Below are 23,864 nucleotides of genomic sequence, written 5' to 3' on the forward strand. Positions count from 1 at the left end.
GTTCACAATGGCTCGCGCGCTCGTCAGTTATAATTCTCGTTAATGAATTAAGCGTTAAGAAGGTGGTGGGAGAGAAAACAAAACAAAAAACATAGCGAAAAATTGTGGAAATATGTGTGCCTGTGCGTGTGTGTGCGGCTCGTGTTGCCATTACCGATCTTTATTAATAGCAAAGTGGGGCTTCATTGTTATCAGGCACGGTGAAAGTATCACATTTATGTTTTCGCGCAAAGTTTGATCATTAAAACCGACCGGTAGGGAGAGAGTGCGAGAGAGAGAGAGAAAACGGTAGAAAAGGTTGCATAAAAACATATCGCGAAGGTGCCATAAAAAAGGAAGTCATTAACCGAATGAAAGATTGATTACGACGCTTCGTGTTACGAGAGAGAGAAAGAGAGAGAGAGGAGGTATTTTTCTTTTGAAGTTGCGCCATAAAAACACGAGGTTTGATTTACGAACGAGCAGTACAATTGTTGAACGACCCTTCACATGCACTGAGCACTCAGATTTAGAAGCCAAAAAAATCCATTTTCCTTTTGGAATAACACATGCATATACCTTTCACCTAACCTTTTAATTTTATAACACGCAAGTGTGTGCGTGTGAGAGACATAATAATTTCCCCCCGACGCCTAACAAGCTCTGTAAAACGCCACCGTCTAAGCGCAACACCTTCATCGGTGAAAAGATTTAATGACGGTTTAAATATGGCTCGTGAAAATTATTTTCTCACTTTTCGTCATAGCGCCACACCACCCAGGGTAGGGTGGGTGGAGGTGGAAAAGAAAGAATGTCTATTCCCCCTGTCATTTTAAATTAGATGCATCGTAAATTTGGTGCGTGAAATTAGAATTCTCACAGTGCATGTGTGTGTGTCGGGGGTGCCAACGGCGCCACGGTTTTGTTTACCTTTGGGCACACTGTATTTTTTACTTGTCCGCCTACAGCTTTGTTCGGGGAAATTATTTCACTCAACGGATGGGATTAGTATGGTAGATGAAGAGGCAGGTGGAGGAATTAAATTTCTACGACTAAACCTCTTCCCTGCCGGCTTTTGAGTGTTATGATCCGTGCGTTTTGTTTTGAGTCTTCATATCAATTTAATCATTTACGTAATAGCTCTCGGTTCTTTGTCTTTGAAGGCGAGTTGTAGCCATGCAAAACCCGTAAATGGGTACATCTGGCAAAGTAAAAATATTGTATTGTTTCGTAATAGAATTAGTGGGGTAATTGGATGGAATTGGATCCATCTAGATAATTGGAAAAATGCGATTAAAAAGTATGAGGGGGAACGATCTTAAACGCAACAAAATAGAATATGGGAAATGTGACTGCTGTGACTGGCATTTAAGGTATTTTTATTGATTTGACAAGTAACAAAGATTTTGTTTTTCTTTAATGATAGATGTTTGCTCGGTGCTGGGCTTCAGCCGTAGATTTTTCTATTTATAATGTGTCAATAATAAAAAATAATGCTTTTTTTGTGAACAATTTCAATGGTCAATATCAACAAAGCCTAAATGGACTAAATGTATTAGCAAAAACAAAAAAAGATTTCCGAGTAATCGTTACCGATTTTTTTATCATCGTCCTATCGAGAAATAAAAAAGCATTAAGGAAATATCCATTTCGGTTAAAATAAACACACCTCGCCGTCCGCAAAACTCCCCCATTCCACCCCGCGCGTGTGTGTGTCTAGTTGGTTTGTTGTTCTTTAATTTTACTACAGCAAATTCGTTATCTGCGTTACACACCCGCGAGCATCTCGCATACAAATCGAATCATAACAAAGTCACCGAAACACCGATGTAATGTGACCAACAAATTCATCATCGATATACCGATACTGTTTGCTTGTCTCTCTCTCTCTCTCTCTTTCTAGTTCGTTGTGTTGTTTTGTTTTCCCGCACCAACAAGTCCAAACAACGAATGTTTACGTCCCATTAGTAGCTGTACCCCTGGATTGTGGAGACGCAAGAGGAGAAACTTCCTTTCCCTCCCCGGTACGACGTGGTTGGAAAGACGTTTGCGGTGTTGGTAATTGCTGGGATTAGACAACAATTTTAAAAGCGGCCGCCCGACAGTGAGAGTAAAGCGACGGGCGACTGCTTTAATAATCATTTCCGTGCATTAGCGCGACAGGAAAAGCCCCGCAGCGTGATTGTTATTGTAGCGAAAAATTGGGCAAATCCCGCGCCTCCCCGCGGAAGGTTTTAAATTGATGCGCGGGTGTCTTTCTAACCGACCTGACCCGCTGGCATCTCCCTAACCAGAGTTGGGATGAAGTGCAGGTTGAACTATTTTTAAAAGCAAAAATTCACATCACACGGCAGCAGTAGCAGCAGCACCACGACGGTGGTTTGTTGATCTTTGCCGTGGTCGGGTCGGGCTCTCGTGGGATGGAGGACAGTATTTTTAGCACCACTACACGCGGACGAACGCCGCGGAAAATGTCGCACATTTGGGCGAGCAAATCGAACACCGTCACCGTCAGGAGCGCATCGTGGAGAAAGTGACGGTTGAACGAACTGAATGAAGAGTGAAAATTGCATGTACAAAACGGATTTTAACCCACACACACACACACACACACACACACACACACACACACACACACACACACACACACACACCGCTCGCGAATGATTGCTGCTGGATTGGATCGATAGCACAGTTAATTAGCGAAAAGCACTTAAGCCTTTGGTGTGGCGGGAGTGTCTCCTTCCCATTCCAAAACCAGCGACTATTCAATTCAAAATCTCTCGCTGAGATAATAGGCCCGTTCTATTGCATTAGATGACTTAATTCGGCATTAAACTGCACACGGCTGCATTATGCCAGTAAAATTAGATGCAATTCAGCAAGCAGCTCAGCTGAATCGCATTCCCACAGATGCATCATCATCACCACATGGTGCGGATTTCCCACCGGCAGAGAGGGTAGGGTGGTGGTATTACTACCACGCACTTCCACTTGCACCGTGTAATTAATACCTCTCTCCCCCTTCTTACGCGTTGCGGTGGAGATACTTCCGCTAAGTGTTCGAAAATCGTGCTTATTAATAACCCAATCAGCACCACGAGACACGGAACTCGGGGCATCACTTGGCCTTTCCGGCCCTTTGCACTACCCTGCCTGGCCGTGTAATCGTCTTCACGTGTGTGTGTGTGTTTTTGTTATCCCACGCCGTTTGTTGACGCAAACGAACGAGCGGAAGATGGCTGAGCAAATGTAGGTTAGTACATCGCTGATCCCATATCTCGACGAGACAACACAGTGAGCAGCGAAGATGATGATGATGACCACCGTTACTGCATTACTGCCCCGCACACCATGAGGGGGTGCAAAGGGGGAAAGGGCGGACGGAAAAGTGACCGGCTCGTTACGATTGCTCGGGACGTGAGACCTTCGCACGCTGGTGTGCAATTTTACAGCCTGTCTCAACGGCTTGCAGACACCTTGGCGTCGGGCCAATAGGGCAATCTCTTTCGGCGGGCGGGACGAATCGATCGCAAGTGGTTCCAACCCCCCCCCCCCCCCCCTGCTGCTTCCTCCCCACGAGCAGGCGTGAGAGAAGACGCACATACCCGTGCCATATAATGTGTGTACTAAGCGAGGAGGAGATAAAAAAGAAGGTGATAGAAAGTGACAAAAATTGTCGGGGCTGATTGTCGTCTCGGCTGCGGCTGCGACGGACGTGCAACACGCACACACATACACACACATTCAGCCATAGGGGGGAAGGGGAGGGGTTTTCCCTACTCGTTCATCTTTTTGCCGTGTTGCACGTCCCGAATCCTCTTTTGACACCTGTCATTTAGCGTGCTATTACATTTTGCTGCCGCTGTGTGGCGATTTTGTAAATGGGATAGTGTGGGAGCGTTCCTTCTTTTATTTTGCTTGTGTGTGTGTTTTGTTTGCTTTCTCTAACCGCTTGCAAGTAATTTATAGTACATTTCTGCATCACTACATTGGTCGGGTTGGACATTCCCCCTCCCCATTTCCTAATGGAATTGAAACTCAACCACAGAAATCCATTTAATTTTGATACAAAAAAGGCAGTTTTTTTATACGTTTAATCGGAAAACTTTCCTCTCTCGACGGTGGTGCGAGAGATGGTGGTAAAAGAACGAGTTTGCTTGAACGATTTCAGCAAACTACGAAATCGAACTTGTGCTTACTCATCGAAATCAATCAACACGTTTCATCACATTGCCGTTTCTACTTTTGAAGCACGTTACCAAACGCCAGCATAACGAACGAGCAGCGCGCAGTAAGCATTAGTTGTGATGCCAAAAGTTTTACACCTGCACGAAGGGGAAACGATGCGAACGAGGTTCCAAAACGGATAAGCTTCACCTCAATGCGCTGATTCTGGGGAGCTCGGTTTCTGCTTCACTACAATGGTTTTGTGTAACGCGCGCTTCGCTTTGCTTGCGAAGAAATCCGGTTCGAAGGACCAAAATTTCGCCATTCGCCAGCACTTTTTGAGCGTGCACCAGGATTTACGTGGACGTATATATATATATGTGTGTGTGTGTGTTGTTGGCGTCTATTTTCAAAATCGATTAATTGAGCCTTTAAGTCGATAAATCTCTTAATCCACCCACCTTGCGAAAAGCGAATCGAGCGAATGTCTTTTTATGCAGTACGTGTCAAGATGATCGATTTTATTGAATGATGATGATGGTGTTCACTTTGATAGACAGCTAGCTGGAAGCCATTTCTAACCTCGAGCATGAAGCGCATTCGACCCGAGTGTATGCGAAAAGAAAACATCAAAATATATCACTTCTCTCGCCATCGAAGGTGGATGGAAAATAATATTTATTTTAGTGCTCTCGAAAGGAATGTAAATTTCAAAATAATAGTATTAAGTGCTTTTCTGGTCAATGGCAAGATGATGCTTATAAAAACATCGGTTCACAGCGTCCGCAACACACACATCAAGGGAACCAGCACCGGAGCATCTCCATCAAATCGTCATTCGAGCCATGGGACAGAGCAGATTGCAGCAGGCCCCAGCGCTCAGCTCAGGGCCGACCGATCCATCCTTCTCTATTCTCTGCTCCAAATCCGCTCTAATCCTTATGCGAAAACATCAACATCCGAGATTTGCCGTTCCAGCGAGAGTTGCGATTCGTGTCCCCTTCTCCCTTCTTTTTACGCCGAGCGCGGCGGACGGACACACCCAAGTGATCACTTTTTGATGACAAATTGACGATTGACTCGACTGGGTGGGAGGGAAACGACCGGAACGGGAATATGAAGGTGAAAGCGGAGGGGAGGTTGCACACAGTCACACCAGAGACCAACGCGAAACATTCATTGGAGGGCGCTCGACAGACAGAATCGACAGGCCGGATCCAGGGCCCGGGTCGCTAAGTGTACCGGAAGTGTCGTGGCGGAGGTGACGACCATGCAGCTAGGGCAACATTATTACCCATCGGCGGCAGCGTGTGTATCCACTCGACACTACGCAAGCAACAAGGGGCAGCGGCCTACAGTAGCAGCAGCAGCAGGCGCTGCATGCAACAGCAAACACACACACACACATACACACATACATTCCTTATGATTTGCTTTTCCGCCCAGCAACCACCGCTTGAGAGTGGTAGGTTGCTATGGGTTGCCGTGATTTTTCGCCACCACCACCACCAACGGTTTCGGTCCATACGGAGAGACCTTTCACCGGATGCGAACCAGAGACAGCACCAGCACCAGCACCAGCCATTTTCTCTCTAGCCTAGACCAAAGCATGCCTCAAACGTCGGGCGAGTCGCAAAATGCAAAACCGAATAGGGAAATAGGTAGAAGAAGAACGTTTTGCTATGTTTATGATGGATTTCGCTATCAATATCGCCCTGCCTGACGATGGCTGTATATGTGTGGCTGAGTGAGTGCGTCACACGGGAATCCATTTATATGTGTGTGTGTGTGTGTGCGTGTCCTTTGGGGTGCGTATGTGTGAATGCGATAGTATTTATTTATTGCCATTTCACAACATTGTCGCTGTCGGCGCTCTACAGCAATAACAACAATAAAAATATTCTTCCTTCTCTCTCTCTCTCTCTCTCTCTCTCTCTCTCTCTCTCTCTCTCTCGCACAGCGCCACACATACAGCCACATAAACGCACCTAACAACATAATTTTATCGCTCTCTTTCTCTCTCGCTCTATCTCTCTTTCGCTCTCTCGCACACACACCCACAGCCAGGGGAGCGTTTTCAGGGAGAAAGAGTGTATGAGTGTGAGTGTGTATGTGCGGTGCTCTCGCTTATCAATCGGTTTTATTTGCTGTGTCGTGCTCTGCATCCCTGTCCTCCTTATCTGTCGCTATGGTTGGGATGGTGGGGCTTTTTTTCTTCTTCTACTTCTCTATGTTCAATATCACTTCAGTTCGGTCGCTATGCTCTGTTGTGTGCGTGCCTGGACTATCCCCGTCTGCCAACACCCCTCCCCCCCTCCTCTCTCCCCCCAGTTGTGTTCAACCTTCGTTGGAGGATGGATGGAAAATTGATTTTTAATTACTCCACCCTCAACACTCAACGAGGGGAGGGCAATGGGAGTTGGAGTTTTCGCTGCGTAACAGGCATAGGCCAGTAGCGAGAGGGACAACGAGGCGAGAGAGGGATGATGGGGGAGGGAGCAAAGGCTGTGCAGCTGTTTCCCTTGCGCGGGTTGTCGAACACGGTCATGAAAAGCGGCTCCAGAAGATTTTCCAAGGTTTTTTGATAAATTGTTTTGCTGTGATTTTTATTCATCATTCGATCGGGGCGAGGATTTCTTTACAATTAAGCATTTTTCTATTTTTTTTTCGACCTGTACCTGTACAGTGTCTTAAACTGCTGCTTTGCATAACAAATCGCAAAGAAGCGAATGAGGGGATGAGGGGAAGGAAAAATCGTGACAAACAAGCACCCATATCGAGCCTGTTATAAAACCGTCCCCGTCTCCATGGCAAACACACGGGAGCTCGGTGGCGCTGCGGCTCTGAGTGTATGTGTGTGTGTGACAGGTAGAAGAATCCGCGAGATGAGTCTCCTTCACTTTCTTCCTCCCTGCTTTTCCTGCTCCCCCTCCGCCCCTCCCCCATCATACCTTCTCTCCCTGCCCGTTCGTCAGCGAAACAGAGAAAGAAAATAGCTCAATTTTCTCGACACGCACACACACGCTACCTTCCCGCCAGTGCCACCCGTCGCTGGTAGGGGGGGGAAAATATGAAGGATGAGAACGTTACACGGCCGTTACATATATTAACTGTGTGTGTTAGCTACCCACCCAGCGGGTACACACCCATACATGCGCGCATACTAGCGTCAGCGGAGAGTCTGTGTCATCCGTCAGATGGGATGGAAGGGATTTGCGCGCTCACAGATGATAGCGAAGGGATGGCGAGGATGGCTTTTTGCCCAGCAGTGAGTCCCCCCCCCCCCACGTTTTTCTCTTGCAAAACTTACACAGCACGCAACGCTGTGAGGAAGACCAAGAACGGCGTGAAGCAGTGAACGCGCTTTTACCACACAGCCACATAAACAACGCGCTGTTTACTAGCTCTCTTTCCCTTGTTTCCCTCCATCCCAATTTTCGGTCTTTCTTCTTCTTACGCGCTAAACAATAGCGCGAGGCGTACGGCGCTCCCCAACCAGAGAGAGAGAGAGAGAGAGCGAGAGTGCACTTCGGAGAAAGCAGTAAACAGTGAGAGAATGAGATTGAAGGAGAAAGAGAGCGAAAGAAAGCACAAGGTTTTGGTTGCTGGGCGTTTTGAACTCATCGCAGCATCCCGCAACTCTCCTCACCCACCCCCTTGCATGAGGAGGACGACGTGCAAACGCGTGTAGTTGTGCCGCCAGCTCCAACAGCTTGTTGTTGGTTGTTGATAACGCTCTTTCGCTCGTTGGTGTTGGTGTTGGAGCAGCAGCAGCAGCAGCAGGAGCAACTACTTCATTGCCCGTTGCTACGCGCTGCTCGGAACCATTTCACTCTCTTGCTCTCGTTCTCGCTCGCTCTTTCTCCAGCATCTCTCCAGCAAACACAGGGCCACATCCCTTGGTGATGATCGTCCATCGCCCGTGGTGATGCTTTGCATACTCTGGCCTTATTTCTTACGTCAAGCAAAACAACTAGAAGGGAAGTACAAAAAAAAAGAAGAAAACCCGCTCATACAGGGATTTCAACCCCCTTTCTCCCACTCTCAACGCTATTCCCCTCCCTTCCAAAAAAAAAAAAGGGATAGCGAAAGGGAGTCGGATTTCTGGCCCGGTTTTTGTTTTGTCATTCATTTTTATGTTTGTTTGTTTTTGCTTCGGGTTCTTATCGCTTTCATTTTGCTGCTACTTTTTGCCCACTTTTTGCCCGCTCAACGCTCAACCCTTTTTCTCGCTGCTCTGCGCTGGTAAGCTGTGAGCCATCTTCCAGGCCCTGTGCAGCTTAGCCGCAGATGGAGGATGAAATGTTTAAAGTTTTATATTTTAACACCTTTAGGGGGTATGGTCCCGCGGCTGGGTGTGCTGCTGCTGCGTGCTGATAGAGCGCGAGGTAATGCTAGTGTGCCATCATCGGCCCGTGGTGTGTGGCCGGGGGTGGGTGGGACAATGTGGGGTGGAAAATTCTTCAGATAAAACCCCTTTTCTAAATGAAACGCAACTCAAGCCTACGTCGGCTTTCACCGAGGATGTGAAGGATACGAGCGGTGCGTGAGGAAAAGCCAGCCAGCGTGTGTACTATAATACGACTATCAACGCGGGGCTCAACGCATTGGGGCTGTGTTGACTGACACAACGGCACACAGTGTGTGCGCTCTAGCAACATCATTAAATAACTCAGTCAAGCATACAGCAGCACACACACACACACAGACACGCACTCTTGCTTATACAGCCCCTGAAGTAGGGGCAATTGTTTTATGACTTCGCTTTTCATTCTAAACCACTCGAAGCAGCGCTGAAAGCTGCGTAGAAAGCCCTCATCTACCTCTGTCTCTTCCAACGCTTTCCCCCGTTTCACACCGTTTGCGGTCACTGTCGGAATTCCCTTCGCATGTGTGATGTTTTGCCCCACCAGACACGTGCCCACCCACACAAACCCCATGCCCACCCACGCTCCATGGAGACGCCTGGTCTTTCATTCGCTTGTTTATTTTTTGTTCGTTGGGCTTGCGCTCCGTTTTAAAGGAAAAAGGGGGGCGCAAAAGGTGAAGATTGATCTAGCCCTTACCTGGAAGATGTAATTTCTTTGGTCTGCGTTTTAGAGGTTTTCCCGTGTGTGTGTTCCGCTTTACCTGCTGCCACCTCTCGCACTGCTTGCTGCTGCCGCCCGCTGCCCTTTACGGTTTGTGTGTATCGATAAATTGAAACGTGTATCGGTCGGGGTTCGGTCTTTCGCCGACTTTAAGACCCTTTTTCGTCAAGCACCGTACACACACCGACACACCGGCACACATACACACACCGACACTGCCACGCACACACTCTCTCACACACTGAAACACCACCAGCACATTCTTTTGCAACTTTATCGTGGCTTTTTGGGGGGGGGGGGGCTACTGTTGCTGCTGCCGCCTCCGCCGTTTGCTATACCGAACACACGTCACCCAGCACTTTACCACGACCCCTCAGTCGTTTCGGGAAGGGTACATATGTGCATTGAAAACGGTACTCTGTGATGTATCAGCGAACGGTTTTCCCGCTGATAATGAATATGAGATTGGGTTTAGAGCAAGGCGCTTAAATGACTGCGATGATACTGCGCTGTCCGCTGTATTATTGTCCCCCGTGTTTGGTGAAGCAAGCACAGCAGATTCGGTACAGTACGCCTTCGTCGGGCTGGTAGCTGATTCACGCACTAATCGGAAACACTCACTCACTGTGCGAAACTATTTTAATAAAGCTCTACACCTCACAGCGTACCTAAAACGATTTCGATGCAATCAAAAGGAATAAGGGAAGAGAGGGCAATTACAATTCATAATCTTGACTTGGCGAAGTATTTTAATTTCATTCACCCCTACACAGCAGCTGCAAAACAAACCAAACGAAAAAAAAACATCACAAACACGCTCTATGTCAGTTTGTTTTTTTCCTTTTAGAAGGAATCTCATCAAGGTCCAACGAAAATGCTGAAATTAATTTGCCACAACTTTTCCGCTATTCTTTAACAGAAAAAAATAGCTCAAACTCATCAGTTTCCATCCATCCATACATTGGCATTGACCATCTGGCATTCTGTGCGCTTACCTGCCGGCCGCAAGTCAAATCATATAAAATGGGGAAATTGTTTTGATCCAGACACGGGGCTCACCCACCGCCAAGTGGCCAGAGCTGCGAACCAAACCGAAAGGACCAAAACAACAGCGTAGGAATGTAATGAAAACTGGACTCTCTGGACCAGGGCCAAAGTTTTACCATCCAGCGGTATTCGCTCTCCCACTTTCGGCATACGCGAACGCGTGGGAAGGGTAAAAGGCAATCTACAACCCCACAAGACAACCAAACCACACACACTCTCACACACACTGCGAAATGCCGATAGAAGGACGCATTTTTGCTGAACTCTAGCGGGCTGTTGGGCTTCCCTTTTTTTGGCATTATACCTTTCCCTTTTTGTTGCTACCAGGGGGTTCCGCTCTGCTCGACCAGCGACGGGAAAGGTCGGTTCCACTCTTCCGTGGAACCACTTGCGCCTTGCTTTGATCTTTGATCAGTGAAGTAAATGGGCTTTTAGAAATCGCCCATCCATCGATCGGAAGGATGCCGTCCGTTTTTATTTTTATCTTCTATCTATTTTGCGAAGAAAAAACGAACCACAGGGCCACTACGCCTTACGGTATGCCTTTGCCAGCGGTCTCCTCGCGCCTACATTCGCACACGCAAAACAAACCGTGTGCGCGTGTACGGGTGTGCGTGTGTGTCTCTCCTGCCGCTCTCACGCTGTCGATTTTTGATGGAACTTTTTTATCTTTCTCATTATATACTGTGCCCCCTCCCCCCTCGCAGCCGTCACTGTGACACAGTTTTTCCCCACCCCCCAAAAAAGGGGTAGTAATGTGATTGTTTTTAGCACACTCTGTAGAAGCTGCTTTCAGCATTAAAGTAGGCGACGGCGCGCGAGTGTTGTTGGAGAAGCTTTTCTCCGGTTTTTCCCTACGAGAGCTGCGTTAAAGCGCACCCAACCAGCTCCAGATCTTGTTTGCTCCAGTTTCGGGGAGGGAAAAGCGAACAAAAAAGCTAGCTTCACTACCGATTCGACTTGAGGCCGTCCGAGTACGGCGGCACACGGCAGCGCACAACAGCGCGCTGAACAGCCGAAACATCCCTCCCAGAAAACTGCTGACTAAGACTGCTGCTGGCAGTCTTGTGGTGGGGCCTTGATGAACGATTGGGAAAAAAACGCCTCAAACACCGTTTCTAGGGGCCTTCACTTCACTTGTAACTAGCCGCCTCCACCACCACCACCCCACTCACACACGCACTGTTCGGGGCTTTGCACTGGTTCGGGCAGAATGGCGGGGGAAAGCAGAACAAGGGAAAACTCACTGAGTTGAAACGCCTGGCCACACTGCCACACTGCCACACACACACTCACACTCTGGTGGAGAGCAGCTTTCGAGCACTTCCGACCAGTTCGCAACGCAGACTACACCTGACTGAAATCGATGGTGACCAATTTTTGCCCTGGATGCTGCTGCCTGCTCGGTGCTGTCGATGTGAGTCCTGTGCGAATTTCGTACTCGCGGCCCCGTCGTGCTGTATGATTGGCGGGGTTGGTTTTTCTCCCGCGAACGAAAGAGAGCGAGAGAGTGAGAGCGAACGAAACCGCGTGGTGTGGCAGATTTCTGGTACCCCAAAACATGACACCCCCAGAGAGCCGGACAGAGAGAGTGAGAGAGAGAGAGGGCCGAATGAGATGAGGATGGGGATTGTTGTTGTTGTTGTTGGTTCGCGGCTGCTCGTGAACTCTGATTTTGCTCATCTTGGTTGGGATCTGCTCGTGCCCAAATTTGTTGACACTCTCACGCACACCGCCTTCAGTCTCTTTCTCCCTATGAGCTCTCTTTCTCTCCTGCTGTCGCTCTCTTGGGGTGAAATCTATTGTGCTTTGTACGGTACGCTCTTGGTGTTTGGTGGGTTTGGTCCTGTGTTGCTAGCGGCAAGGGGCAACACAAGCAAGGGGCCAGGTGGGAGAGCGTCAGATCTCACGGCTTGGAGCGAACGCATGGGAGTTAGGGTTCGAAGCCGGCAACGGGATAAGAAGAATTTCTGTACGATGTATGAAAAAAGTGTTTTTAGAATTACCTGGAAAACGTAAAATTTGTATCAATAATAACAGTACGCTGTATGCTTTTTGAGTCATTTATGCTTTTTAATATGGATGAATTAGTTAAACAAAGACTTTCTTTAAGTTGCTTTAAAGAAAACTTTAGTTGACAAGTTACGTTTGTCTTGTCGTTGTAGAAGAGGCGTTTCATTACGAATTGATTTTTTCTTAGATTTTGATATTCAATATGATCTTATACTGTGTGATCGTGATATGATCGTTTTGCTGAATCAAAAGTTCATCTAAGCCAATGATAGCAATACAAAAAGATAAAAAAATAATTCGTAAAAACTATCGATTGTAAGATAAAAGGATTTAAAATATATTTGAACTCAATATGTTTAATGTAAGTAACTACAAATGTATAAAACAAGCATCTAATTGAAAAGAAACAGGAACGAACCAACTTCTGCAACCTGGAAACAGCAATGGTGTTAGCAAAATGAGAAACGAAATCGTAATAGCTACCATTCTTCTAGAGCATATTATCTGCACCACATTAACTTTACATTGCTAGCTTAGCAATTTAAAATTCCTTCCCAGTTTGGCAACTTTAAATCGGTGCCATAACTTGTGACGGCTTCGTTTAATAAGCATCGGCGCGCGTCTAGCTCCCTGCCCATAACAATAAGGTTCCACAAAAAAGGGGTTGTTTGGCTTGACTGTTGTTTGTGCCGTCTTGTCACACCCTGCCTTCCTCGTTATCGCCACACACACTCTTGAACACCATTGTCGCAAAAGTAAGTGACAGTATGACCTTCAAGCTTATCTGCAGGTGCTACTGCTACTGCTGCTGCTAAAGCTGTTTATGTGTATTTTCTAAAAAAACTTCCCACCTCTCTAGCCACGTTTTTTGCTGTTCGCTGTTTTCCACTCCTCTCCCCCCTTTATACGCGACCCACATCCCGTATTCATCGACGTCGTTCCGCTAAATGTAGTGTAGTAATCCTGGCCTTTTTATTATTGCCAATCGACTTCGATTATCTTTCGAAAGCGGCCGATAGAGACGACGTCGCCGCCCGATGGAGCAAGGGAGGAAAGAAGAAAGCAACAACAAAAAAGAGCAAAGATATGCTGATAAGGCAGATGCAAATTTCAACTGCCATTTGAATGCTGTGAAAAACATACACAGGCACGTCAGCTTCCACGTGCTCTCGACGGTCCACTCACCACGCGACGTCCTTGGCAGCGGGGGCACTCACTGAGTGGTATGGCCCGTACCACGGCACTCATCCTTCAGGATGGGGAAAGACGGGTCGTGTGTAGTGTGTAGCTCTCAGCTGTTTGTTTACTACACACACTCCCACTGGCTGGTTGGCTGGCTGGCTGGCTGGGTTGGAAAACTGGGAGAGAGAGAAAAGGCGAAACAACGAAAAAACACACGTACGCGAGACGACGGGGAGGCTCAGAAATCACTGCAATCACTCCCCAGGGGGTGTCTTTGGGCCATGCCGAGAGGAAGGGGTGGGAGGATACTACACCCATACATACGGCCCTGCAAGCGCAATGCACTGGCGTGACGTAATGGCGTGGGAACTGGTCGTTTAATGCGTAGTGAGCAGTGTGAACGCGATGAGCTGTGGTGAGCTATGGTGAGCTCTCACGTACACACACCTTCGTGAGATGAGCTGAGAATGCTCTCGCTTGGTCGTAGTTGGCTTCGTTTCGGTACATTAGTTCGTACCCCTAGATATTTGGGCGCTCCCCATTTGGCAGTTTGGGGAGGGGGTTGGTTATCTCGGACACAGGAAGTGACACCGAAGATGAAGAGACTGAAGACGAGTGTAGGGCAACAAGAACATTAGCGATGCGGGGGAGGGGGACAGTGGAGGAGAGGAAGCGAAGTTATTGTTTAGGCGGGGAAGGAAACGGCAGGACATCAATTCTGTTACGTTTATTACCATTTACTTCAGCAGCAAATCCCGTGCTTATGGCTTTATTTTTCCGCGCCCTCCACAACGAAACGAGCGCGGATGGGGACGACTGGGCTGGGATGGGAGGTCGGGAGAGGAGCGCAAACGATGATGCGAACGCTGACAGCATCCACCCCGCATGACGATGGCGGACGGTAGCTGTAGCAGCAGCAGCAGCACATCGTTTGTGACCAATTTGTGCCGACAGCGGGGAAACGAATGAGCCATTTCAACGAATTGATACGATTATGGGCATAAGGATCTCTCTCTCGCCCCGCGCGAAAGCAGCAGAGGTTTTCCGAGGCGGTTGTTACGGGTAGTTTTCGGTGCTTCTTAGTTCCTTACACCTAACGGCAGCGCCCCCCCCCCCAAAACTGGGAAAATTCAAATGCAGCAACAATGGGCACCGCTGTGCCGCTGTGTGTGTTTTCTGTTTTCATTAGCAGCGCAAACGGTTTTCGCTCGACCAAACGGAGCAGCAACACACGGTGCTGGGTGAAGCTGTCTACATTAGCATTCGTCCACGGTGGTGGGTGGCCAAGGCGTGTTCCTTCTCCCACCAGAGGCGGAGACGGAGGAGGGGAAAATTATTGAAACCACCATCGGCCGGGGCAGATGGTGATGTTGAGTTATGGGTTAAATAAACGTTCCCCAACGTCTGCTTTTCGCCAACGGCCGAAAGAAAACATCCTCCCGCTTCCTGCCCCTGGGAAAATTTCCTCGGGAAAACTTGTCCCTTGAGAAGAGGAGGAAGGAGGTTGAGCTGAGTTAAAACTTTTCACTCCTGATCACACGTGTGTGTGATAGTTCCGGCAGTTCGATCGTTCCTATGCCGCAACCACAAAACCCGAAAGCACTCCTCCTGTTTCTCGCTGTATCTTTCTCTCTTCGTGCTAACGGACCCGCACTGATAGTGATGTGATTGTCACTGTTTTAACATTCAACGGTGTGGTCCTTCCGAGGGTTAGGCGAGCTCTGTCCCTTTGCTCACATTTGTGGCCGCTGGGTATTGTGATTTATCGTACAGCTGGTCACTTTGGTCCGCTAGGTCCGACCGAGAATGACGCTCTGCGCTAGGCTAGCGCGGCCCAGAAGACTACCCCCCATCAGGGCTGTGCTGTGCGTGTGCATGTGTGGATGTGTTTAGTTTGCATAATTGTGCGGACCGGTCGACGATTCTCGCACCGAACGGTTGGGAACGTCCAGTACGTGTGGTGCGGTCCGGTTAATGAAGCAATTCTTACACAATTCCACTCCGGACCTCCGGATCCGGGATCATAATCAGTATCAGAAAGGGGGCGAAAGAAGTGGTGGTTTGAGAGGTGGCATGTCACTATCGGTGGCGTGTCGTGTTGTGCGCTCTGCCCTTCAGACTGGCCGTGGTCGTTCGGCGCCAACAACAGTGGAGAGGAAGGGAACACACGATTGCACAATCGAGTGTGCCGTTGATCCTTCTTTACCCTCGAGGGCAAACGGTGATGACATTGATGAATGGAATGGAAATCGAAGGGAAACGGAATGGTTTGAGGGGGGAAGGAGTGGTTGATTTTCAACACGGTCAGGGGTTAAGCGGTCGGTGGTGGATGGGCGCTAGAAGGATGCTTCAGGATTGGTGCGTTTTATAACAAGCTTTCTTTGTCATAATTCTTGCCCAACTTTCTGCGCCATTTTGCAGATGCGGGTTTATTATGAAAATGGCCTTGTAGCACGAATTAGCTACATCATTAGATTGTGAAGTAATATCTTATGTTGACGACTCAAGACTTTAACAATTTTCCACATTTTTTTTTCGAAATATATATTCGAAATATTCCCTAAAGTGTTGTTATTGTAATTAATATTGATTCCCAAAATAATACAAACGTTCAAACTAAAATCTCTTTTATGACATTTAATATTAAATCCATCCTTTCTGAATACATTTCATAAAATATAAAAACACTTTTGGTAGCATCAAATGCTTTTATTTGCTCGTCCAACGAGAGCCAGAAGTGAATGATCGTTGTTGTTCTACCTTTCTTACACAGTACTCTCAATACAATAAACTGGCCAGTGGCGGGCAGGTTGCCTGTTACATGTTAAGCCACTCACAAAACTATCAAACTGTCACCGAAACGTACTAAAAAAAAGAAGGGGAGTGTTGGACAATCAAGCAGTGTAACAACCATCATCGAAAGCCAAACTCTAACGACAACAAAAAAGCAAAAAACAAAAAAGAAAGAAAGCAGAAACCCTCGTGACACAAGAAGTTAAACCATAAATATATGACGGAAGTGGTGACGAGGACGGGGTGGCGTCCACGAGTGAGGCTGGAGCGTGAAATGTAACTAATTGTGCGATGCTGTCCGGACAAGAGTCGTCATTTGTCTTGCGGCCGAGTGTTCGTGCTGCGGTGGTGGCTGTGGAGTGTGCTGCGAATAATGATGGAAAGCATTAATCATTTTGAGTAATGAATATTGCGCACTGCCGCTGCCGCTGCTGCTGCTGCATCGCGGAAACTTGGAGCCCTTTTCGGTGGGTTGGTACACGGAAAACGGAAAAACGGTTCGCATGTGTCGAATGTGTAGATGCGCTGCGTACCGGAGAACCGGAAAGGGGCCGAGAGCCGAGACAGCTTGCAAACGTTTGCACACCGGGGAGATTTAGCTGTATTACGATTCCAATGGGAAAAGCTTCCAAGCAAGCGTGTAGTAATAAAGGCGACGGGACAGGCAGAACGTTCCAGTTAGCGAATCGAACCAGATTTGAATTGGACCGCTGTGTACGTTAGTGTGTGTGTGTGTGTGTGTGTTCAAAGGACAAGTGGTACAGATTTCGAAAACAATCGTTGCAAGCCCCAGTGGGGGAGTTTTCCGCTTCGCTGTGTGCATCGCTCTCGCACTACTGGCCGGAAGAGTGGCTCCGGTCGCACGGCTGGAAACGTTCATTTTCTTCCACTGGCACAACAGGCACACGGCAGCACAATCACATAAGCGCCACAGTGCGCCACATACCGCGCGAGCACACCGAGCAACACCGATCACCGTACAAACGATGTAACGATGCTACGAGGAGACGTTTCTGCCTGTCTGCCTTTGCTGTCTTTTTTGTGTGTTTGTGCAGTGCATCATCACCGTGCGCTTGTTGATTGGTTTGCGCAAACAAGCTCCTTGAGAATAGCGGGGGGAAAAACAGAAAAAAGAACACAGCAACCAAAGCGGTATCTCACTTTGATTGCATCCAAGCAGGCGAGGATAGACGTAAACGGGCGCGTCGCGGCAGGAGGAAAAACAATAACAAAAGACTTGCCTCGAGTGAGCCACGAGTAATTCGATGCAAAAGTGAAGCCAACAACAAGCACACTAGTAGCAGCAGCAGCAGCAGCAGCAGCACCAGTTAGTCAGTGAGCCAGTCCGATCCGGCCAGTCAGCGACTTATCTTATCGTGGATGGATTTTCCATCGCCATCATACTGCGAAGCGGAAGTGAAGAGGAAGCTGCAAGAGGGCCTAGATAAGTCTGGCGGCTAAATGAAGCCTTGCCGGACTGCTGCGGTCGACAGCCCCGACCGGCCGACCGACCGGCCGACCAACCGACCAACAGAGCTGCTGCTGCGGGTTCATAATGGAATAAGCGGCATAAAAAATAATTGAGATTGATTATGTGTTTTCCGCCCTGTCCCCTGGCCGTGCCCGGTGGTCGGCGGATGGATCGCTGACTAAGTGAGCTGACGCGTGAAGACAAAAACCCAAGGAAAGAAGGGCATCATTTCTGATACGCTGGCGGACGCCATCGTAGCGCACTACGCAATCAAACTGCACGGACGGCGCACAAACGCGCGACAACGAATTGGACAGCCAAAAATACATGCACAGACACAAAAGTAATGACGTCATGATTCTCAGATCAGTGGTGGTCAATCTGCATGGATCGAAGTAGTGAAACGCCTAAAAGTATGCAATCACAATGCATAACATTCTTGTTGGCGCTTCGTTCGAGCGCTCGTTAGACTTTGTTTCGCTTTTTGATGATAATGATGATGATGGTAGTGAATCGTTGATTGAAATTTTGAACAAATTACTCATCCACTGTCCAATGTACGGTTTCATTTTCATAAGAAAACAATTCCTTGCCGAGCACTGTGCGCCGTAGAGCGCTAACCGCCCGACAATCCAAACGCTTCATCATTCACCATCCACCGAAGCCACCAACGACGGGCCACAGTCACTGGCCATCTTTCACGTTCTCTATCCCCATCTCGTGTGGTTGTTTTGGTGGCGGAGGGGGGATGGATAAAGAATGTCCATATCCTGTGCTTCGCGCTTCTTCACTTGATGCCAACTGCACTTTCCTTTCCTGTGGGTTTTTTTTTTGTTGCTTTCTTTCTTTCTTCCCTGGGCCAGATCGAGTGGGCCGGTACTAGTAGTAGTAATGTGTAGTGTACAGGAAAAAAAAGTGGAAGAAAAAACACACGAGCCAAGCACTCCACCGAGTGGGGCAGCTGAGGGGAACACTGTACGAGGCGGAAACTCTCGAAGGAAAAGATACATCTTCACGTCGTGAAAGTTTCATCGCTGATATGTTTATCTTACCGCTGCAGCGCGCTAGTGTGCCGGTGTGCCGTACTCCCGAGCGATTCAGCGAAGGCGGGGAGGAAGGGGAGACCACTCTCCAAGCCTAGGTTAATGTGAAGAAAACTAGTAACGGATGCTGGGCCGTCGCCGTCGCCGCCGCCGCCGCTGCCGGTGCGCCTGGCTTGTTATTGTGTGCATAGTTTTTGTTTTTTCTTCTGCTCTCTTTTCCCGTTGTCTTGCTGGCTGGCCAGGTTCGCTTCCAACCTTGCTCTGTTGTGCACCGGGGCTTCCTTCTCGAAGCTGCTGGAGCAAAGAAACAAGCCGACATAGATCTTGCTTTCCTGTGGGAGCTTTCGAGCTTGAAGAAATAAACTTTCCTTTCACCGTGCATGGTAGTGTACGGTACGACGGATTGCAGGGGAATTCTCCCGGCATGTGTGTGTGTGTGAGAGAGAGAGGGAGGGGCAAAAATGTTTTCATAATAGAAATAAAACTGAACGCTTCCGCTTGCTTGCTACCCGCGTTCGTTCATTCCATTCGCTAACGAGAACCATGTTGAAGGTTGTTCGTGGTGTGTGGTGTATGGGAAAAGGGAAGAGAGCACACTTGAAGAATGGTTCGAACTCGGACAATTTCCCGAGCACGAGCAGCGGCAGCAAATGGGGGGAGGGGGGTTGTTGGGAGAGTGTAGAAAGGATTGCGTTTTTATATTACCAGGAAGGCTTTGTTTTCCTTGCCCCCACCGCGCATCCGTTGGGAGCGAAGCGGCCCGAGCGAGGCCAATAGTTTCTTTCACAACATTCTTATCAATGCATTGCTATATCGGGCTGGTTAACGAAAGTGGTCGTTATTGACTTATGGGAAACAAAGGAGTATTGAAATATAAGTTCTCAACCTGTTTTTATTACTTTTGCTTCTGATTTGAACGACCCAACAAACGCGCAAGTTGTGAAATATTCAACGTGTTTGTTTCGTAAAACGCCTAAAAGTATGCAATTTATCATCAAGTAATGCTCTAACTCACTTTCACCGCACTTACACGTTGATGCAGGTCATTATCTTAGTGAAACCGTAGGAAAATCATTCCCTCAGCAGCAGCATTCCCACAGTGAGCACTACACTGCAGGCAAATGCCTCGGGAATTAATTTAAAAGGCTCGCCCGGAAACATCCACCCTATGAGGCCTGGGACGATCGAGACGACTTCTCATTACTCTCTATCTCTCCCTTAATCTCCATTGCTCCTGGGACAAAGGTGATGCAGACACGCAAAACACGCATCAAAATAGCAAAACTGCATCCAACACCATTCAAAAGGGAAGGAGAGGAGAGGAGCCGGCGGACACTCTTCACCGATCGATCGGGTGCGGGTCAATCGACGTCGGCCAGCGGGTCGACGACATCGATGACAGTTGGGAGAGAATCCAACATGGAGGGCCACTGGAATGATAAATTACATCCTCCTAGTGCAGGCCCGGGTCCTGGAGCACAATCACCACCACCACCACTACCGACCCGCTCCGAAAACAAAAGCCACCGACGATAAGATTGCAGAGGGCCGCCTTTTCTCCATCGAGCGGCAAATGTGCTTAGTTTGCAGCCTCCACCGTCCAATCGCTTTCTATCCCCTGCACAACACCCCCTGCTAAACAACTTTACGCAAAGAGTTGGCATCGCTTTTGGAGGCATTGCTTTCGACCCCGCAGCGGTGGTGTCCCCCACCAGCACCGATTCGTCAACTGTGCTGATTTACCTGCAGCGGTGGCTCCACCACCACCACCACTAACCAAACCACATCCATTGGCCCATAGGTCAAAGGTGACGCTCAATGTGTGCGTGTGTGTGTGGGACAACCATAAGCAAACGCAAACCCCTGGCGCCCGACACACAGCATCAGCAGCAGCGTTGTGCTACTATAATGAAAGCTTTATCGTTCACCAGGGTTCGCCGAAGGGTCGATTTATCGGTTCCATCCTCTTCTGGTGCCATATACTCCCCGCCTTTCTCTCGCTCTCTCTCTCTATCTCTCTCTCTCCCTCTCTCAACATTTAGTCGGATTACACTTGTCCGAAGCCTCTATAGTGACATTACATGCTCTTCATGTTGAAAAGCCGCTTTGCCAGCGGAGCGAAAAACCGTTGGGGCGGAGTATGGAGGGTTCCTGGTTTTGCTTCCCAGGGCGCGTACATAGTTTATTTCCGGCAGCGGCAGAAGGTTAAGCTAGATTAGAAACAGAATGAAACACGGTGGGAATGCTGGCGGACATGTTTTGGGGGTAATTATTTTCGCAGAATTTAAAGGCTGTTCCTCGTTTACTATCCTTTGACGGTAACATGTAACACAAGATAATCATTTTCGTTTTTCGTAGCAAAGATAGTAGTTATGAGGTTACAATCAGCACTTTTCTCTTTTCCCTAAAAGCTCAAACAAAGAAAGACAAACACCCTCACAGTCTTGAATCATTTAGCTTTGTAGAAGATGCACCGTTTTATTTTGTATCGAATCACCGTAAAGTGTCACCACAACCAATGTTTCTTTCTGTTGCCATTTGTTCTATTCGTGCCCTTTTTTCCTGTTCAAATACTTCCCACTTGTGGTGTCCATCATCACCAAAAACATTGAACTCTGCTGTTGTAGCAATGCTTGCAGTTGTCTGTAATCAAACAAACGCCTGTACCCTATGTAGCCTTTGGGAAAGGCTTTCCCTACCCCGTCTTGCAATACACAATACTTTCACTTGAATTTGCGGCTGCGAGAGACATGTACTCGATGTACTAACAACGTTCTAAAGAGTGTTCAGTTTTACAAACTTGTGTGCGTAAGCTCTCTGGTTCTGGCTCTGGTGTGCGCTCTCCTATGCCGTTTTTTGTAAGTGGTTTTGCCTATATTTGTCCGATATGCTTCACAGCTTTCCTCTACAATTGTATGCTAGCGGGTTTGAATGCTTAAGTATCTACAATTTGTCTACAAAACACTGTTTGCACTCGCTATAATAGATGTCCCGTTTGTTCACTTTGCTCTTTGCCCTCGTTGCGTGGATACTACCGCGTACAGGACGTTTATTTACTTTTGAAACAATACGGAACATAACAGTGCGGAAAAATAGTGTGGCAAGTAATTTAAGTAAATCATTAAAAATATTAAGTAATTTTGAATCGCACAAATCCCAATTCACCATGCTATCCATAAGGAATGAACAATTTTGTATAATGCTTTGATAGCACCAGTTCCTATCATCGTTATATAAAAAAAAAAAAAACAAAAATAAAACGCAGTTATCCCATTTCCCAGCGTTGGTATAAAATGGCAAAAGAAAAACACATTAAAATTACAACCACAAAACGAGCCTCCACCCATCCACCTTATTTTATACTACCGTTGAAGCATTAAAGTGTCGTCCAATAATCATCAGCAAACGCCCCAAGCGTCATGAAAATCATGGGGCCCCATTAGCAGCGCTGTGTATAAAAATCAAACGGAAAAAAGATGCATAAAAAAACACCAACCATCCGACCAACCAATCCAGAATTTAAATTCAATCGTCCCGATAAAATGGCTTCTCAATAGTTTTACTGCTGCGCTAGTGTGTTGAATATATTAAATAAAGAATAACACAGCTCCACCACCCACCGCTAAACCATAACCATTCCCGGTCCCGGTCGGGTTCGGCCTCCAGAACGCAACAAATGCAATAGGGCAGAACAACAGCAGGCGTCGAGCTTTATGACGGTTTTGGCAAAGCTTTCACACATAACACACACACACACACAAACTCGGAGTTGTAAAATGTAATTTACACCTTGACCCACGACACAAAATCATTGGCTTCTCCCCGGCTGGTCTGTTTTTCTTCCCGGCTTTGTGAGGGAGAAGGGGGGGACCCATCAAACCGCCCGCACCAGACCAGACCAGACCAGAGGGTGGATATGTGGATTGCCCGATATGTGTCACGTTCATCACTGGAGGGGTTGATTTTTTTTTTGTGTCGATCGGCCCATAAACTTCGATGACCAGCCGAAACCGTTACGGACGTCGTTCGGTTAAATCAGATCCGTAAAACCCTCCAACACCCTTCCCGGCAATGGGCTTTCGGTTCGGTCTGGTTTCGTTTGATTTGAGTGTTTTTTGTGTTCTATGCGGTGCTGTGCTTCCCCGGGCATAGACGAAGGGACGAAGAGAAAGGTGTGCGAGAGACAGAGAGAGAGAGAGAGAAAGCCGAAACTAATAAAACGGTAATGGGTGCAACACAGCCGGGTTTGGGGCTAGCAGCTATTGAGCATGAGTTAGCAAAAGGGAAGCAAACACACACACACACATCGGAGGGGGAGGCCGGGAAGAGAAGAAGAAAAAACGCATCAACACAGAACGGATTCCGGAATAGGAAACGGTTGGCTAAAACGGATTCGAATGAAAGGAGCTTTATGACTCTCTCGGAAGCATTTACGCCCTTTCGCTGCCGTTTTGTTTCTAGGTGTATGTGTGTGTGTATTGATGTGTGCTGCCTACGGCGAAATGAGTGATAGTGGGGAAAGGGAGATTGTTTCCCCCTTGTGTGTGTGTGGTGCTAGTTTGTAAGCGTTTGCGTTCTGGACCAGTGAGGTGGCTCTGCCTTAGCGCGCGTGTAGGTAAACCTTGGTGAAGCCTTGGTCAACCAAAACCCAGGTGGTGAAAGGTGGTGAACACGGTAGAATAACCTTCAACTTTTCTACCGCTTTCTGCACTGCACTGATGCTGGCTACTAATACTAATGCACAGCAGCCACACTCTCCCCAAGCAGCAGCAGAAAGCCGCGAAACGCACACAAATCTCTTTCCGACCTGTCCCGTTCCGAACGGTTGCCATGGGACTGAGACTCAAGCGCGCCCACCGGGACGACGACGGGGTTGGCGCTGTTTACTGTGATGGTTGCTGCTGTTGCTGCTGCTGCTGCTGCTGGGACTGTCTTCTGCAGGCGTTGTTCTTCGACAGGTCGGACTCGGAATTTTTCAGCTCCATCGCCAACTTGTAGCCCAGCTCCGGGCGACGATCCCGTCCTTCGACCATGGCTTTGACCTGGAAAGAGGGCGCAGGGATGGAAAGAAGAAGA

General features: G+C 48.0%; 2 protein-coding genes across 23 annotated transcripts in view; both read right to left on the reverse strand.

The window, feature by feature from the left end:
* LOC120961090 (glutamate-gated chloride channel) overlaps positions 1 to 11,718 on the reverse strand; it is a 91,069-nt gene extending 79,351 nt beyond the window's left edge. For 6 of the 15 annotated variants that reach the window (XM_040384740.2, XM_040384733.2, XM_040384741.2 and 3 more), the window contains exons 1-2: positions 11,534 to 11,716; positions 9,216 to 9,907 (exon numbers count right to left, since the gene is read on the reverse strand). The gene's annotated coding sequence lies outside the window, so the exon portion shown is untranslated. Of the gene's footprint in view, positions 1 to 9,215; positions 9,908 to 11,533 lie in introns of all 15 variants that reach the window. The other 9 variants (XM_040384747.2, XM_040384743.2, XM_040384745.2 and 6 more) reach the window with 5 other exon arrangements.
* Positions 11,719 to 21,240: 9,522 nt separating this feature from the next.
* The window catches only part of LOC120947502 (nicotinamidase), a 61,729-nt gene continuing 59,105 nt past the window's right edge, over positions 21,241 to 23,864 (reverse strand). For all 8 annotated transcript variants that reach the window (XM_040362877.2, XM_040362876.2, XM_040362875.2 and 5 more), the window contains exon 9: positions 21,241 to 23,830. In XM_040362877.2, coding sequence (XP_040218811.1) covers positions 23,672 to 23,830 — 159 coding nt within the window. In that variant the 3' untranslated portion in view covers positions 21,241 to 23,671. The remainder of the gene's footprint in view (positions 23,831 to 23,864) is intronic.

This window comes from Anopheles coluzzii, chromosome 2, assembly GCF_943734685.1.
Source record: "Anopheles coluzzii chromosome 2, AcolN3, whole genome shotgun sequence".
Classification (NCBI taxonomy): domain Eukaryota; kingdom Metazoa; phylum Arthropoda; class Insecta; order Diptera; family Culicidae; genus Anopheles; species Anopheles coluzzii.